Source organism: Macrosteles quadrilineatus, unplaced genomic scaffold (genome assembly GCF_028750875.1).
Source record: "Macrosteles quadrilineatus isolate MER2022 unplaced genomic scaffold, UCM_ALF_1.0 Scaffold_8__2_contigs__length_117827958, whole genome shotgun sequence".
Classification (NCBI taxonomy): domain Eukaryota; kingdom Metazoa; phylum Arthropoda; class Insecta; order Hemiptera; family Cicadellidae; genus Macrosteles; species Macrosteles quadrilineatus.
In genome coordinates this window covers 10,847,502-10,866,712 of record NW_026542601.1, presented here as the reverse complement: position 1 = coordinate 10,866,712, position 19,211 = coordinate 10,847,502, and the positions used below count along the sequence as shown (strand labels likewise).

At 35.7% G+C, this 19,211-nt stretch overlaps 2 protein-coding genes across 4 annotated transcripts in view; one reads left to right on the top strand and one right to left on the bottom strand.

Moving 5' to 3' along the window:
• LOC129000097 (ankyrin repeat and fibronectin type-III domain-containing protein 1-like) overlaps window positions 1–3,409 on the top strand; it is an 88,329-nt gene extending 84,920 nt beyond the window's left edge. For all 3 annotated transcript variants that reach the window (XM_054426990.1, XM_054426991.1, XM_054426989.1), the window contains 3 exons: window positions 339–474; window positions 2,426–2,631; window positions 2,832–3,409. In XM_054426990.1, the coding sequence (XP_054282965.1) occupies window positions 339–474; window positions 2,426–2,631; window positions 2,832–2,961 (472 nt within the window). In that variant the 3' untranslated portion in view covers window positions 2,962–3,409. The remainder of the gene's footprint in view (window positions 1–338; window positions 475–2,425; window positions 2,632–2,831) is intronic.
• Window positions 3,410–12,846: 9,437 nt separating this feature from the next.
• On the bottom strand, window positions 12,847–15,204 carry LOC129001588 (uncharacterized). Its single transcript, XM_054428940.1, has 2 exons — window positions 13,775–15,204; window positions 12,847–13,067 (listed from the first exon to the last, which is right to left on the bottom strand). Exons 1-2 carry the CDS (start codon window positions 15,181–15,183, stop codon window positions 12,992–12,994), a joined length of 1,485 nt encoding a protein of 494 aa, XP_054284915.1. The 5' UTR covers window positions 15,184–15,204; the 3' UTR covers window positions 12,847–12,991.
• Window positions 15,205–19,211: the final 4,007 nt, after the last annotated feature.

The following is a 19,211-nucleotide window of genomic DNA, read 5'->3' as shown; positions in this document are numbered from 1 at the left end:
GTGAGTGATAACATCATATACCAACACTATCCATGTAAGGTGATACAAGCAGCATCTTTTGCGTTAGGTCCGATTTCATACTCGTATATACACAGCTTTATAGTGGTAGCAAAACGGGAGTGCCGATGGAGACCAGGTCAAGTCCCTTTAAACGCACGCACCCCCACAGGTCTCCATCGGCACTCCCGTTTTGCTACCACTGTAATACCTGAATCAAATGGATTCTTCACGATACTGTAAAACATATGGTAAATATTGTTGCTCCTTGTTTGACTCCCAATGCGTATAGACTAACCATAAAGCAAGGAGAGCTCAATCATGATTGCTGTGTTGTGCAGGTTTGGCAGTGGCAGTCTTCACTCTCTTTCGTCTGATGACTCCGCCTCTGCCAGTGTTATGGCTGGGAGTCACAGCAAGAGTGAGGGGGAAGAGGAAGGAGCTACTGTACCCAACCCTTCACCTGGGATACTGCAGGTCAGTTACCTTCATGGATACAGTATAGAGTGAAAATTTAAAAACGTACGTTTTCATGTCCCTGGCCTTTTACTTCGTAGATACTGGATTTGTAGTTTATTATTATGTGTTTTAATATTTTTTGGGACGGGGGCAACATGTTACACACATTTATTTGGTTTTAAATAGGTTCTAGGTATTTTTTTCGTATTTTTAAAGTCTCGAAATTCACGACCATGACGTGTCCCTAGGGTGAATTTTCCAACTTTCACACTGTTTTTAGACTAATTATTCATGCCGAAATATATAAAGCCATATTTTTATGTCATCAATGGTTATTAAACTTACAAAAAAGGAGCATATTATAATTTTATTGTCATTACAAACTGACTACCATGACAAAATAAGTCTGTCCCTCGATTTGGCGTCACGACCATTTGGGAAAAATTTTCAACTTTGGAGCACGACAGTGGCAAGCCTGGCGTCGATGGAGTCAGTTGGTTTTAGAGACTAGTTCGGGGTGTACGTCAGGATTGTAGTGCCGGTCGTTTTGAGTTGAAAGGAGGAATTACAAGATTAATAAAGGAAAGATTGTGTTTTTTGTAATTTTGGTGTGTCCATGACCGTACGTAGTCATTCGATGAAGTAGACATGGTGTTAATTTTTGTTTATAAGATATTTCAATTGCTAGATTAACCTAGAAGTCCACTTTGTATCCTCGAACATGAGGTGCAGGGCTACCGCCAGAACAGAGCCAAATTACACGTAATTTCACGACCAAAGTTTCACGACCATCGCGGGTTTTTTCACGACCAATCCAGCCTTATGGATTATAGTGTGTTTGGTCGTGACAATAACTTTAATATAATTGTAAATTGAACAGTTAAGTTCAATTGAAACACATATTTTTATTATAACTAACATGATAATTGAAGGATTGTTTAGAACGACTTAGATTATTCCAGACAATTCACGACCGTACCGCTTGTCCCTGACCATCACGTTTATGATTTCTATCATAAAAATTTCAAAAATTAAAATATCGTCATATTTCAATGTTTTATACACAAAAGAAGCACACCTCTATACAAACATAACGATTTTTCGGGTCTCAGGTAAGTTTTTTCGGAGTTATACAAACTTAAAAAGATTTTATTGGCTTTTTTCAATTTTTTGAGTTTTTTTATTTTTTTCTAGAAAGACCAAATATACCAAAAGCTCAGTGACCTATTTATTGTATAATGGTCATAAAAGTAAATAAGTTTATAGCAAAACATAGTTATAAAAATAATATTAACTATTTTTAATATTCATTTAAACGTCCGTTATGGTCGTGACAGGATTTTGTGTTTTTCCACTAAAGATGCTCTTTTAAAAAGAAACTACCAAAGATATTGCGTTACCATGGACATTTTATGAAACTTCAAATGTTAATGAAATAAAAATAATAATAAAAGTTTTGAAAAAAGGGGAAAAGAATTTGCAAAGTGCTTTTGCTGAAAACGTACGTTTTTAAATTTTCACTCTATACTATGACCAACGTGTTTTATTAGTTTTTTTTATTTTTTATTAATTAACCTCTTGGTTTTCTTGTTAGTTTTGCAGCTAGTGTTTATAGAATCTGCTTAAAATAAGAGTAGATTCGATTTACTAGACACCTCGCCAAATTCTAGTGGTATTGAAATACATTAAAACTGTTTTAAAAGTCACCAACTAAACATTTTTGGCAGAGTGGTGTTTCAACGAAGCTTAGGGTCCAACTGTTGTATATGAGTGGCAAGCAACTAATTAGATCTGAACCTGCGACTTGTTTTATACAAAATCTACAACGCTGCCTCAAGCTGTTTACATAACTGCAGTTGTAATATTTTATTTTAGTTTCCAGTCTCGTGATTTTGTAATGCACAACAACAAAGATATAACAATATAATGCTACTAGCCGAGTGTTCTACTACAGTGTTGTGTCATACAGGTGTATGCAGCATATGACACTGGGCTGGCGGCTGGTACATCACTCAAGCTGCACGTGTCTCCCCGTACCTCCGCCCGCGAGGTGGTCGACCTAGTGGTCAAGCAGCTCAACATGGCCGTTGTGCTGAAGGGCAAGGACGGACCCATCTACCCTGCGGACCAGCTGCACAACTTCTGTCTGGTGGCAGTCATCGGAGCTAGAGAGAGGTGAGGTTACCGCAGTAGAGGAGATCACACATATCACTGCCTTGATTAAGTTGTAATGTAACCAGTATTAGAATTAAAATTTACATAAGTTAGGTGAATAGAGCCGTTAAAAAAGTCCAGTGATAAGATTTCAGATTTCTATGACACAAACCAAATTATTCCTATGCAGTTTTTTTAATTATGTATTTTACTGTTGATAGATGTCTCAGGGATGACTTCAAGCCTCTGCAGCTTCAAAACCCGTGGAAGAAGGGGCGACTGTACGTAAGGCAGAAGCACGACGTCCTCGCGGCGCTGGAGCACAGCTCACGACATTCCGCCTTCTTATAGGTCAACACTGTGATACAGGGGCGATAAAATACGAGCTTCGTTCAAACCGGTTGAAAATGTTCATATTTGCACCAGAAAATGTCCTAAGTATAGTTTTGATACTGTTTTACGGCTAGAGTCAGATTCTTTAAATAGCAATGTTATACAAAGTGTTCTTTGTCAGCGATGTACTGTCTAAGAAATGTTGCCAGTGGGTTGTTGCAAATTAGTTTTCATCCATATTTTTTTAACCCGATCTATCCGAGTAACACCAATATGAATAGTGTAAATAAGTGTTTTGTGATTGTAGGATCTTTGGAATTTTCAGAGACAATCAATGTGGACCGAGTAAGGCGTTCTCTCGTCTGTAGTGACAGTCAACTAAGTTCCAAGACTAGAGTTTTGTATATACATGTAACTTAGAAATTTAATTTATAATTGATGAGATTTGAAGCATTTATTTATAGTTGTTGACAAATTGTGATTAAATATATGTTATTTAAAGATGTTTGTGTCTTGACTATCACCTTGTCATCGCCATAATCTTTTAAGGCCAAGTCACACCGAGCTCGCTCCCGCGGCAGGAGCGAATGTTGAAAAATCGCTTACCATGTTATCAAATGTGCCAAGTCACACCGCACTACCGCGCGCCAGCGGGCGTGCGGTAGTGTCCGCCACGTCCGCCTGCTGAGCGATTTTTTGAGAGTACCGCGGCGGGAGTTTGGTCTAGCGCATGCGCAAAGAAGCATCTCGAATAGCCAATCTATTTAAAGTTTAAAATTACTGTACAGTAATACAGTTTAATAAAGATTGAAATTAAATTTAACATGTTTCTTTTGTTTGATGGTGTATGTTGTTTTGTTTTATCTTCGTAATATGTTTATCAACAGAAAAAATCATTTTTGTTTAGCATACAAAAATAATGTTCATGGCGAAAATTTAATGTTTTCTATAATTTTTTTTATATTGTCGACGTAAACAAACAATGTTTAGTTGTTTCATCAACTGTTTCAATTTGCAACAACCAAAACTGTACATTCAATGTTAAGTTGAACTTTCAATAGAAGGCTTAAAAAAAAACATTAGTTTTAAAATGGTCGTATGTTTTTATTTAAAAAGTAAATAGTCTTTGTAGTGTAGCGAAAAATAACGTTCAAAACACTGAAAGTGAATAATAGATCCTCAACCATATTTATAATGCTTGCACTAAGGACATATGGTCTAAATTAAATATAAAAAAATACAGTTAACTTTTTAATGTACATTAACAAATAAAAAAACCTTCAATTACTTTTTAATTACTTAACTACTTACAAAAAAATAAAATAAAATAAAATAATTTGCATGACATACTAAACAGGTAAGATGTGTTTCTTATGTAAAATTAATTGTAATGAAATCATCTGAAAACTCCCGCCGCGGACGCGAACTTTTGGTGTGACATGGCTCGAGGAAAAACGTCCGCGAGCGGTACTCCCGCGGCGGGAGCGGCGGATGTCGGTGTGACATGGCCTTTACTATCATTATTGAAAACTCTCCCTATATCCACACAGTGATGCGGTAATTTTAAAAATTGCTCTAATTTACAATAATTGGTATTAATGTTTTCCGGTTAACTTGCCTATTTAGTTTTATCATTGGCTGCCGCCAATAAAAAAAACATCGTTGTGTGAGCCAGTCACAGAATGCACTAGTGTCTAAATTTCTATTTTCTACTTTATTTTCTATTTTCAGTTAATAACCAAGTTGATGGGTCCTAACAGTTTCTGTAGGACTGTTTTCTGTAGCCCACAATAAGTCTTTCCATTAGTTTGGCTCAGTAAAAAGGTTCAAGTACTTTAGCGCAATCTGATCGGTCGGTGGCTCATCACAGAAACTAAACGATTATTTTAACAAAAAATCTGCTGACAACTTTTTGGGAATGGAATGTCTAGTTTTATCAATATAGTCAAAGGTTTTATTCTGTTGTAGCATAAGCCCATGTTCAACAAAAATAAAAGACAAAATCCCTGCCACAACAATTAACAAATCTGCATAATAAGCAAACTTACATTACATTTGCATGATCCGATTTCCACTGATACAAGTAAAACGTGTAAGATTTATTCCCCATTTAATTACCATTTAGGTTTAGTAGGTCAGCGTGTACTTAGGTTTACTACTACAAAAAATGTCAAAAATTAAGTTTTAGTGAATATAAGGAATATATTAGCGAGTTTCCTATATAGGTAATAAGGTATTACTGTATGTCTCAGGGTAGGATCTATAGGCCCGATTTACTTTTTCGTTTTCGAGGTCCCTAGATCCTAAACAAAACCCTCCGTTCAAATCCATACATACAGGGTGTTTTTTTAAAAACTTGCATCTTTATTTATGTAAAAACCGCAATAGATAGAAATATGCAGTTTGCGGGAATCATCTATTGACGTAGGGGGACCAATTGTTTTGAATTCAACGTTACATTCACATTCCCCCCCTTTCCCCCCCTGCCCCCAACTTAATTTTTTTAAATAGCAAAGTACCCCTTGTGACATATCAAATAAAAGAGCATGAAAAAAGAAAATTGTTGATGAAAAAAAATTTAAAATCGGTTCATAAATTTGTGAGATATTTCCCCCCTCACCCCCCCGGAACTTAATTTTTTTTTAATAGCAAAGTACCCCTTGTGACATATCAAATGAAAGAGCATGAAAAAAGAAAAATTTTGGCAAAATTTATTTTTCATTTGATATGTCACAAGGGCGGGTACCTTGCTATAAAAAAACAAGTTATGGGTAGGGGAAAAGGGGGGTGATTATCTCACAAATTCATGAGCCGATTTTAAATTTTTTTTCACCAAAAATTTTCTTTTTTCATGCTCTTTCATTTGATATGTCACAAGGGGTACTTTGCTATTAAAAAAAAATTAAGTTCCGGGGGGGTGAGGGGGGGAATATCTCACAAATTTATGAACCGATTTTCAATTTTTTTTCATCAAACATTTTCTTTTTTTATGCTCTTTTATTTGATATGTCACAAGGGGTACCTTGCTATTAAAAAAAAATAAGTTGGTGGCAGGGGGGGAAAGGGGGGGAATGTGAATGTACAGGGCCGGACTTAGGACTTCAGAGGCCCCGGGCGAATTTGCCGATGGGGCCCCCAGTATGATTATACGAGAACATATACGGTACACAATGTAACGCATTTACATGCACACTAATTTCAAATAGCTAATTTCAAGGTGAATTAATATGTAAACCTGTTGGAATGCTGTATTTTGCATAAACTAATTGTATGTAATATTTTAAGTCTGAAAATAGCTACAATGTACGGTGTTATTTTATGATTTGTTCTTGTTGTAATTATTGTATTTATAAAATTGTAATATACCTAGCAGGTACCTTACACATTTTTTGCAATACATTAAAATGTAATATCTTTTGCAACAAATAATGAAAACTATAGATAAAATAAAAATAAAATAACACGTACTTGTAAAAGGTTTAATTTAATTTATTTACTGTAATACACATTCTATTTGGTGCTTGAATGAAAACTCAAATGAAAAATAACTAACATTAATTAATGGAATAAGTTATATTTAAACACGTGATGTAAGTCAGAGATAATGCATAAACTTTTAAAGCTTTAATATATTTTATAACTTACTATAATTTTACTAACAAACCTTTTACTGTACTAAGTTTATAAGATACAAGTCAAAACAATTTTAAAGTTTACTTTTTATAGATTAATCATTATAAAGTTTAGAACATAGTTATTTTCCCTATAAATAAATGTCACTTCCTACTCTGATACGTTGGTCACGTTGGCATGGCAATTAAAACCTCCTGCTTTTCCTACATTTCTTGGCTGCACTAAAACTATAAAATCATAAACTATGACTTATGTTTATTTTCATAGTGGTTTTGGCATGGAATTCTCGTTTGTATAATATGTTAAAAGTCCTAGCATGAAAAGTACCATTAAGAACTTTTACGAGTTTGAGTTTTTTTCTTGACGAGTAAAATGTTACAATACAAGTCTAATAACCAATCACAAGCTAACCATTTATATGAGTGAACTGAAAGATGTTTAAATGTATTCAATATAAATTAATACAACACAAACATAACATTCAATACAACATTAATTTGTTCTTTGTAGTGTTTGCAGAATTAATAATAAAATACAACACAAATGTATGATAATGTCAACCAAAAACACACTGGGAGTGATTTAAATTGTTTTGGATTGGCGATAAGGCATTGTATGTATGTGTATGCGCGTGCGTGAGACAGACAAGACTAGACAGGATCCCTTATCAGCTCATTATCATTTATTGTTGCAGCTGCTTGTTGAGCGCTTTCTTACGATTACAGTCGACAACGCTCGCCCGCTCCCAAATAATGTAATTTTTGTTAACATCAGACGACCCTAGTTGTCATAAAATGTCTATATAGATTTTTTATCCTACTGGCGCTGTATGATTTTGACTCTTTGATTTTGATTTTGATCGACTAAATTGAAGATCCGAATTTCGACGTATAACTTAATTACTATTTTATAAAACCTTTTAATTGAATGGGTAATATAATACTTCTGCCCCTTAAAATCGTGAATGGCATATACTTAGAGGTAAAAGAATAACATCTAATAAAACAGATTTTTCAAACAATGTTTTTATTTTTCAAAAGTATTAGATCTCAATTGAATCTCCATTTAACCCCAACACAATTGTACAAGTTAGTTCTACGTTAGGACAAGAGTTTTCATATTATTTATTGTATTTTTTGCCCCAAGCGAAGGGGCCCCCTTCAACTTGATCACCACGGCCGTAGGTTTGTGTGAACGGCTTCATTGAAACTCAAACTGGTCCGTCACAGCCTAGCAGCTATGCTCGTGTAAACTAGGTCTAAGCGCGGGGCCCAGTGCAACCCTGAGGAAAAGTCCCTTAGAGTCAAGAATTTTGGTCCTAGTAATACCTTGAAGTTCATCTAACAATAACCTTAAATATAAGATAACGACAATAAAGCTGTTAAAAAAGAAGATCATTCGGTAAGTGTCTGATTAATTTTCGAAGATATTAATAAAAACTACTGTGCAAGGGGCCCCTTCGGGGCCCCCCTAGGCCCGGGGGCCCCGGGCGCTCGCCCCGTCCGCCCCTAGGTAAGTTCGGCCCTGTGAATGTAACGTTGAATTCAAAACAATTGGTCCCCCTACGTCAATAGATGATTCCCGCAAACTGCATATTTCTATCTATTGCGGTTTTTACATAAATAAAGATGCAAGTTTTTAAAAAAACACCCTGTATATAAATTTTATTAAATAAAAATGTCTTTGCTCACTAGTATACAAATAACTATTTCTGCTTTTCGTTATTCAACACACATCAAAACAAACTTCGAAAACAAACGATTCTAGTTTTACAATCAACTAGTTTCTCTACCCATGCTTCACTATAAGGCCGGCCGCACACCTGATACAGCACGGCACGGCAAGGCGAGGCGAGACGTCTTTGCCTCGCCTTGCCGTGCCCGATGGAGATTTGAGATGCATACGGCACGGCACGGCAAGGCGACTTGAGCACCCACATGGTCGATCCCATGGTTTCAGTAAAGTGAGATACTGTGTGTTATGAGGTTGTTTGTACATTTTGTGACACTTTGTACTACACATTTTGTGAGAATGGATGCAGAAGGCGAAGAAAAGGCTGCTGCCATCGCTGCTATATGGTACCATTGACTGTTGTGTTTATATAGTCAATGATGGTACCTAATGAATGTAATGGATGATCTCCCTAACAGAGAATCGTTGGTGCATCCCATCAACCGAAAAAGGACTTGAAACCATTAATTGCAGAACTAAGAGCAGATCCGGGAAAAATTCATAATTACTAATCGTTGGAAGTGCACACTGATTTTGACAGGGGCTGTCACTGCGCTGAACGTGGTGTCGATCCTCGCGCATGCGCACATCGTTTTGCCTCAAGCCTTTTGCCCGAAAGACGAAAATTGAAAAGGCAGAACAAAGCGCCGTACGGCGCTGTTTTGCCTTGCCTTGCCGTGCCCGATGATGTGTGCGGCACTCCCATTTGAAATAATAGAAATCTAGTCGCATAAGGCGCCTTAAGGCAAAACGTCGCGCCGTGCCGTGCCGTGCCGCATCAGGTGTGCGCCCGGCCTAATGGGGTGAGGATACAGAGCAGGGCCGTACCACGGCCGCCTTTAACTCCAGGCCGCGGCCTGGTAGAATTGGCAACGTTGCAATAGTGGTGTTGTCTAGCGCTGGACGTCCCATAAGATGACATTAATTCATTAATTCACGTATTATTCATTTAAATTTAAAATTATGAACTTAAATTTAAAATTATGAACATAAATGTATTAAAAGATTAAAAATAAAATATATAGAATTGAAAATGAAAACAATGTTTAAATTGAAAATTTATTTTTGTAGATTAAATTGGAGTTAATTTTTTTATAGCCCAATAATAAATAAGCTTTTGTATTCTAAAAAATACACTAATTACCATTACCTCGAAACAAAACAGCTGTTACAACCCTACATGCGATGTTGCCACTTTTTCGAAGGCCGCGGCCTGGAATTAGTGGCGTGGCCGTACTCAGACCGGATTTTTTCGGACAATTTTACCGGGGTCTGGGCCCCATGGAGGCCCAAGAAGACGGGCCTCACCAAACATATACTTCAAGGGGATGAAGGCCCTGCCTTATATTTTTACCGGGGAATGCCAAAGCTGCCTTTAACCCCGGCGACCGTGACTATAAGAAACAGTTACAACACATTACCCATGGATCAAAGCTTAAATAAATCGTACATTATTACTTATTTAAATGGAGATCTCTTATGTATAACCCACGGCCAACTTTAACTCCAGGCCGCGGCCTAAAGGTGGTCGTGGTATAATCTGATGAATGAGCTGCGTCACGGCCACCTTTAAAGGTGGTGGTGGCTGTTTGGCAGAATCTAAAGTTTAACTAAGAATAATAAACAAACCAAATAATAGAAAAAATCAAATGTTATAGCTGACTCATATTCAATATTCTAAATGTGATAAAAAAAACTTAAAAAAGACAACCCTTTAATTGAGGTGCCTTCCCATAAAGTATAAAAAGTATAAAGTATGCCCTTACGAGAGGGTTTATCGAAAAACTTATATCTTTTGGGGATGTTTCTAAGTACAGTACATATACCGTTAATTACTAGAGACGGCTATGGGTTAAGGCCGCGTTTACATATGGTTGATAGGTGTGCATCTTTTGGTTTTCTTAAAAGTTCAGATCATTCATTGCTTGCATTTCTTCTTTATTTCTTATACTCTTTGCTTAATTTATTTTCTTTCTTTCTTTGATTTCTATTCAATGTGCACCAACCAGCTGTTGCTGTCGGGCTGTCGCTGACTTAAAAAAAAATCAATCAGGTGTTTGCGCAGTTGCAGTTCTTGTTCTTGTTCTTCTTGTCTTGATACAGACAGAAACCAGAAACCAGTGTAACAGACAAGCGTCTAGGGGTGTGGGGTCATCGCGTGCTGGGGAGCCTTCCCCTCTTTCTCCAGCTCCCCACCACTAACGTTTCGTCTGCTGACGCCAACCTTCTTCTTCAATTGTTGTATTGTTGGTGTTTACGTTGTACGTTTGCAGTCATCGTCTGCATTGCAATTGCAAGAGCAAAAAATGAACCAAGTAATAGCCTTCTGCTTCGATAATAATGACTGAATTTAACAGGGAATATATTTTTTGTTTAATTTTCACTTTTGAGAACTGCTATTCTTCTTAAAATTATTTATTAGTTTTTCCCAGACTATTTACCATTTATTTACCACTGTAAATGAGAAGCGTGTGAAGTGCACAACTAGGTAATTAGGCTAGGCAATCGCTGAGAGGCCAACAGCATTATTATTATTGCACTTAGTATTATAATATGTAATTGCACTTATTATTGCATAGAATCCAAACGATTAAATAATCAATAAGTGCATAAAACTGCATTGGAGTAGATACGACTTCAATGAATTATTGAAAATCATCAACCATTTATCTAAAAAAAGTTGTAAAATATTTTTTTGGAAAGGAATAATAATAAAGATAATCATTATTACAATAACTTTTATTAAATTACAAAACATACATGTCAATTAGTACAATAAATATTTACTAAAAAGTAAATCATTTAATGAAAGGTGACATAAGATTATCTACGTGGTATTGGATAGAACTTGATTGACCAACAAATAAAAATAATAATTACATGACTTGTAATCTTTATGCAAATAAAATAATAATGTAAAGTATAAACAACCGAAAGGGTAACCCAAGTATTATAACACACTATAGGTAAATAAGAAAAACAGGAATAATAATAAACATTAAATAGTATTTTGGATTAACAATAATATTGGTAATAGTATACATCATACCAACTAGATGCTGACCATACTACTTGAGAAACATTAAAAACCTCATTAAATTGTTAAATAATCAATAGGCCTAACTGTATAAGCTACAAGTAATTACTGAAAATCATCAACCATGTCAGCAAAAAAAGAAAACAATAAATCCGTTAACTGTAAACAAGACCTAATCATTTAACGATTAGGCATAAGTAAATGCAAGGTAACATCAGAATATCAATTGGAGATGGCAAAAAATATACAAGACATATTGGCCTAAACATTAATAATAAACAAAAGTTTTTAAAAACTTCAAATTATCAACAACAAAAAGGTTACCAACTTCAGTACTTAGGAAATTGAAAAAATAGGTACAATAACAATAAACAAGGGCATTCCAGTAATCAACAGAAACATTTTTTTTAAGAATAATAGGTAGGGCTAGTAGCAATAATGGTTTACTAACTGACTTGTACCACAGAAAACGTACTACTATAACCCAGAATGCCAACCGCATGGTAAAAAGCATTAAGCGGTTTGAGAGAGCTTTGCCTGTCAATCTGTAGGCAGCGCCACCAGCGTTGCCATGCAATAGCATAGCAACGCTGGTGGCGCTGCCTACGGATTGACAGGCAAAGCTCTCTCAAAACACTTAATGCTTTTTACCATGCGGTTGGCATTCTGGGTTATAGTAGTACGTTTTCTGTGCTTGTACTGCCTACACATTTAACTGTGAGTCACAACTGTTAAATACCGTACATACATTACAGCTGATATGAAAAACTTAAAAAAATTGTTTTCCTACAGTTACCCAATGATGTACCCTTTACCTCACTGTTTTTAAGATGCAAATTGATTTAATAGCTCACTCTTTGGCCTTTAAAAATGTACACAAAAATGTAAAATGAGATCTTTTTCAGGGACTTTTTTTGTTCAAGACCTTTTACAACCACCTTTATTGCCTATAGGTCTCGCCACCATAAGTTGAGGCAGCCCAGACGGACGGGCAGGGTCATTATCGGCCAGTCCCGCACGACCCTTTATAATCCGATTAGTGACACTTCCGTGAACGCTCTAGTTCCATAATTGTCATTAACGAAGTTAAAAACCGATGTATAAATTTAGTCTTTTACTTAAATAATGTCGATTTAACAATCATTTCCGTTTTTGTCCCATCAAAATCGGACAATGTTTACGGTTTGTGAGCTATAAACAAAAAAACAAAGTAGTGTAGTTCCCAAAATCCAAAAACTGTAAACATTGTCCGATTTTGATGGGACGAAAACGGAAACGTTTGTTAAATCGACGTTATTAATGTAAAAGACTAAATTTATACATCGGTTTTTAACTTTGTTAATGACAATTATGGAACTAGAGCGTTCAAGGAAGTGTCACTAATCGGATTATAAAGGGTTTGGCGGGACTGGCCGATAATGACCCTGCCCGTCCGTCTGGGCTGCCTCAACTTAGGGTGGCGAGACCTATAGTTGTGTTCAGGTATTGCACTATTTCCACTTCTTATTTAAGTAATGTCCTGCCATGCTATAACGTATAGCTCTGATAGCGTATCACAGTTGACAAATTTGTAAATTATACATAAATCTGGAAAAATGCCAATCGAAATTTAGGAACAATGTGTTTAACTGTCTTCAAGCTGCATTATTATTCTGGTGCTGTGGAGCTGTGGTGGACACTAGGCTGATCTGCATTAACATGTGAAACCTTTTTTGTGTCTCCGCTGAAAACAAAATTTATAATTAGTAAATACTTTAATTACTGTAGTAAATATTGATTATTATTTGCATATTACCAAGGGTTTTTTTCCTTGACAATCTTCAAAAATGAATTTGGTTTAGGATAACTACAGACAAAGAATAACTCGCTTTAAAAATCCTAAAATGTAGGCCTATCAAATTTGACATTGATTCTGGAAATGATAGTTTTTCCGCAGAAGAGTTGGAAAAACCGGGCAAACTTTTTTTACCATAACGGATCACACACTCAAATTAACAACAAGCCGAACATGAATGTGCAAGAATTTTCAATATACTTATTATAACCTAACTTAGTGTTGTAGCTGTAGTGTTTGATTAGGTTATGTTAGGTTGGGTTTAGTTAGGTTTGGTTAGGATCTAGACTAGGTTTCAGGTTCCTGGAAAAGCTGAAAAACCAGATAAAATATACGAAAAAACCATTATATTTCTAACCAAAACCAAACTAACACCAGGGCTATAGCAAAGCCTAGACAACACTAGGTTGGGTTAGGTCAACTTTACACAAAAACTGAGAAGTATGATGGTGGCAGAGGCTTTACTTTTTATTTTTGGATTAAAGCACCCTACCCATTTAATTAAGTTATAAATGACCAATTAGGCCTAAACAATTTGGTCTTGTATTTAAAAACTTACAATTACCTATCTATTAGTCTATTTGATGGTACCTTACCTTCCTTTTAGAAGCTGAAAAGCAAGTTCATTTCTATCAGCCTGTGATGTCCCTTGCAAAGGCTTCTTCTTCGTGTTTTGCCGTTTGACAAAAATGAATTTCCTTTGTTTGGTAATATTCATATTGACTGGGGTTCTGTCTTCTATCACAATTGGTGGCTGCAGTGATCTTTCTTCCATTGACTTTAACATTGGTCCGATCGATTTGCAGTGATTCTTTACGGCTGTTAGCTGATTAGTGTTGGTGATGCCATTCCTTAAAGTTGAAATTAAATCAGCAATGAAAGCTTCTTTAGCTTCAGATATATTATCATCTTGTTTTGGCTTGCTCAATCCTTGAACAAGTGAAAGCTCCAACGCATCAGCAGTCCAATCTTTTGTACTTGCTGGAGGATTACTTTTAACACTTTTAGCAACCAAATGAATGTGTTTACACATGTTGTTTTTTATTCCGTTATCAATGCATGAGCATTGATATTCGTGAAAACAAGAATTACAGTGGAAACACCGCAAAGAACACCTATCACAATTTGACTTGATTTTGGTGACCGTATAAAATTCAGTTGTGCCACTGGACAATACTTGCCACTCTGTACAAGACTGGGGAAACACAATTTCTGGGGACAACTTGAGACTTTCTGCATGGCGCTTCCTCAGTATTTTCAACTTGGACACTACTTTCCCCTTAAAACTTTTGATTAAAATGTCAAAAAGTTTGTCATTTATGAGCCTGAGTATAGCGCAAAGAGTTTTGTCGAGGCGTTTGACTCTTTTACCTCGCAAATAACAATACTTCAGTAATTTATTAAAATTTTCCAAAGCCATGTTGGTGTTAATCCCAAAATGAATCCTTTGACAATAGGCCCACTTCTGGAATTCACCTTCCTGTAGGTAATAAGAGTTGAAATATTTTGCAAACTCTTTTGTTTCTTCTTTTGAAAGCCATTCATTGACTGCTTTACTCAGCATTTTTTTAAAAGCAGTTTGGTCAAGTTCGCACAACAATGTTTGAAGTTGCTTGTATACAATTTCTTTCTGCACTTTCCCCTTGACTTTGGAGTGGACATTTTTCCTCCAAGCCCGTAGCACATGCCATGTACAATACAGGTGCTTTGTACTTATGTCCATTGTCTTCTTCCATGCATTGAAAAAGGTGTTATCCATGTCGGACATGAAGACACGGGTTTTAACTTCTCCCGTTGATTTTTTTATTTCGTTGAAGAATATTTTCATGACATCTTCATCCTGCCTATTTGAAATCATGAAGCCTACTGGCATGCCTTCCCTTGTATCATCCAAAACTAAAAGGGTGTACAGTTGAAAATTGTAAGAGTTTACCCCATGGGTCCCATCAACACAAACAACATCTTGACAATATTTTTTAAATATTTCGTTTTGACTTTTTGTCATGAATACGAGGACAAAATCATTTTCTTTTAGACAGGGATAGTCTGCAACATAGGCTCCTTGTCTCTTATAAAACAATACAGATTTTTCTTGACTTGCATCAAAATTATCCACCCAAATGTCCACACTTACTGGGTCGTAGGGGTGTCTTACAGCCTCATCAGACAAATTGAAACTTCTTTCAATATTGTTTATGTCTTTTTTTGTCAAAAGGTGAATCCTCTTTAGTTGAGAATTTGACACACTATTTCTAATTTCTCTTAAAATCTCATCATGAGGGATTTTTCCAGCCAACTTGACAGCTATTTTTTCCCTTTCTTCTTGAGTAAGTGGCAAATGCTTTAATTCAGGGTTATGCCCTATGTGAGTTTTGGTAAATTCAACAGAAACTGAACCTGTTTTTTTTACAGTTGAGGTTATTGATGCAGGGCAAAATCCATTAATTTTGCAAGATCCCATTATTTTTAAAGATCTTTTTCCTAAACTTTTTGTCTTAAATAGCCCACTTCTATGGCACACAAAGGTTGATTTCAGTTGTTGATGACGATCTTTTTTGATATATCTAGAAGAAGTATCTATTTCCATATTCGCTTTCCAAGCATCAAACTCAGACTCGCTTGAGAAGTGATGTGTCTCAATCTCTATTTCAATATTGTGATTATCATAAAAGTGCTTGAACATCTGTTGTTTTAAATTACCAGGGCTTTTGTCTGAAATGTTGAAAGAGCAAAGTGGGCATTTTTTCTCTAATATGCGAATGTTTTCAGGCAAAACATAACTGTGTTTGATTTTCAGGTGATAATTTAAATGTTTCTTTGACTGAAATTTACTGTCACATATTGAGCATTGATGTGATTGAGGCCTAACTTCTGAACTCTGTTTATTCTTGTGAGTTACTTGTATATGTCGATTCAATGATGATTTGTTGGTCGTAGAGTAGTTACACAATGGACATTGCTTAGGTTCACCGGCAAAATGTACAGCATCCATGTGATTTTTGAGATGGTCTTTCCTCTTGAATGCTCTGTCACACAAAATGCACTCCACCTTTCTCTCTTCATCGCCATTTTCATTTTCATGTTTTTCCTTCAAGTGTCTAGTCAGATTACTTTTTTTAGAAAATGTCTTATGACATTGTGGGCAAATAATGGCCATTCTGCACCTGAAAGATAAAAATATAGGGTAAATTATTTTTATAGTTACATAGAGACTAATTATTAGGAAACAAATTTTGAATTGGTTGACTTCTGATAGACAAACATATTAGATTAAGTTAATTATTAAGATTAACCAACAAAAATTAACAGTACCAACAAGCTGAACGAGAATATGCAAGAATTTTAATAATTCAACTTTAAATAGCCAGGAAAACCTGGAAAACTGTTTTTTACCAAGATGGGTCATGGTACTAAAATTAACCAAGAAAACTAACGGAAGGAATTTCAGAGATCAGATGCATATTAAGAAAAATACGGCAAATAAATGCCCGCTACTCCGTAAACCCGCCTGATCCGAACAAGGCTAGGAACTTATTTGTTCCCGCTTCAACATTGGAAATGCCAAGGACCGCTACATTGGGATGCATTATTACAATATTCCGCCTAACTTTAATTTTCGCTAATCCGAACAGGGCTCGGTCCCAATTGGTTCAGATTAACGGGGCTCTAATGTATTAGTAAGCGAGCTGTGAAACTGTGATCTATGAGAAAATTTTAAAAATAGCAGTTCCTGCCGCAGCGCCCTATCATTTAAATCAAATTAATGTAACCTAACCTAACAAAATTTAATGTAGGCTAACATGGCTAAAAAGGGACACCTGTTTACCAACTGAACTGTTTCCGGTAAAAAAATAACATCACATGGCATCTCCGGATGCCTACTCTAACCTCCTTGAAGGCAATAGGTAGGCTAATTAATCATTAGGCCGCCATTTTGCAATGGGAGAACCTTTTGAGATACCGTTTCCGGCATTAACTACATTTAATCAGCTCTTTAAACTGATCTTAACTTACTTAGTAATTACTGTACCTTATGACAAGAGGATTTTCAGGCAAGCGAAGATCATTGAAAATCTGTGTATAAATGTGCAGAATTATTTCTTCTTCATTATTAGGTAGGCCTACCGAGAACTAACACGTTGTCATCATTTTAATCTCTCTTGGTGGTTATGGTTTTGACAGCAGGCAACGGGAACCTAGAATAATACTTAGATAAGACTCAGGGCTACGATAAGACTATCAGAGAATAACTTTAAAGCCAAAGCTTTAATTTTGATTAATGTACCATTGTAAGATAAGGTTGTAAAAATTGGTTGTACAGAAAAAAACTTTGTAACATTTTATAACCTCTCAAAAAAGTGGTACGGTAGCCTAATGTAAATTAGCAGTACGTACCAGTAAGGATTATAATTACTTCAACAATTTATTTTTGAACTAGGCCTAGGCTATACCTAATTGGTTGTATTGCTAGCCTATTTAAAACAAAGTGAGTTATTTTATTACATAAAGTTAAAGGCTCAAACATTGGCCTCGTTGGATAAATTTATAGGGAGGTTCTTAAAAATCATTAAAAACTTTATAAGTGTGTAACTAATATTAAGTAGGCTAAGACTAATTGGTTAGGAGTCATAAAGGGAACTAATTTACCATATTGGTACTATGGTATTACATGGCGGCCACCATTATACAACATGCTATGGCGGTTATGACAGGTTAGGTTATTATAATAATGTTACTAGGGCCCTCCTCGTTGAGTAACAAATCAAGTGATAAGGTAATTTACAAAACTTACTTTTGATTGCCGAATCCCTTCTAAGAAGGTTGTTTACCAGAGTATGTGTATCAATTGTCAGTGCATTTGTCAGGGCCAATGTCGTTTGAAAGTACGCCCCAGCATGCTTTTTAAGGCCGACTTCCGTATTGGCGGCAGCTAAGCTTACAACTAAATTCTCACCAACATCACAGCCGGCAGAAGGATAGTAACTCAATTAAAGTATTTTATTTCCTATATAAATTAGTTATTTTTTGGTATTAGGTACAATGGAACTCTTTTAAAATAATGGCCAGCTGTATAATACTAAGTACAAATATATGTTAAGATAGGCTATCTGTTTGATTTTTAGTCCATTTATAATTTTAGTACAACTACCGGCTGCACTTTACTTTAGGTCCTACACTCATTCGAATGAAAATATCGATCGATAACTTATATCGATCATTCGATGAGTTATATCGTTTGGTTAGTTAGGTAAGGTTAACCTTACCAAACGATATATCGAATGAAACAATCGAATAATCAATATTTTCATTAGAATGAGCGTCGGACCTAAAGTAAAGTACAGCCCAACTACCTTAGCCTTATATGGAACAGGACTACCCAGGTGAGCTTTTAATGGCTGCACTTTACTTTAGGTCCTACACAAACAACCGAATGAAAATATTGATTATTCGATTGTTTCATTCGATATATCATTTGGTTAGTTAGGTTAGGTTAACCTTACCTAACTAACCAAACGATATATCGAGCAATCGATATTTTCATTCGAATGAGTGTAGGACCTAAAGTAAAGTGCAGCCCTTTTAATATAAAAAAGTATTGGTACAGTAAGTTTCCTTGGTAAACTTATTACAAGGAGGACCACTAGGGCCTATATTTTTAGAGTTCCTTTGAACTTTATTCCAAAATAACTAGTAAATAGGAAAGAATATACTTACTAGGCTAACTTAACCTAAATTGAGTTAACTTATTGCCCAAGTTTTACATAATTATGATGAGCAGTGTTTGTGTTCTGCCTCCCATAAGGCGGCGATGTCGGTGAGAATTGACTTAAATGTAAAAAAGTTAATATATTAAGTTTGTTAATATTTACCTTTAAACGTGTCATCGGAAAACATAACCTAGTAACAGCCAACAGCAACCAAACAAAGACACCATGACCAACACCATTCACTGATGGAATTGGAACCAAAAGAATAGTTGGTGAATTCGGAGTTTAGACAGTCTATTCATTAGTGACACCCTTCACACGATGA

What these genes read in the sequence shown, in the direction of transcription:
- LOC129001588 (XM_054428940.1), bottom strand. Translation starts at nt 15,183, where the DNA reads ATGACAAAAAGTCAAAACGAAATATTTAAAAAATATTGTCAAGATGTT. An exon ending in TTTCAGCTTCTAAAAGGAAG is followed by an intron (nt 13,068 to 13,774) that starts GTAAGGTACCAT and finishes TTTTGTTTTCAG; the next exon opens with CGGAGACACAAAAAAGGTTT.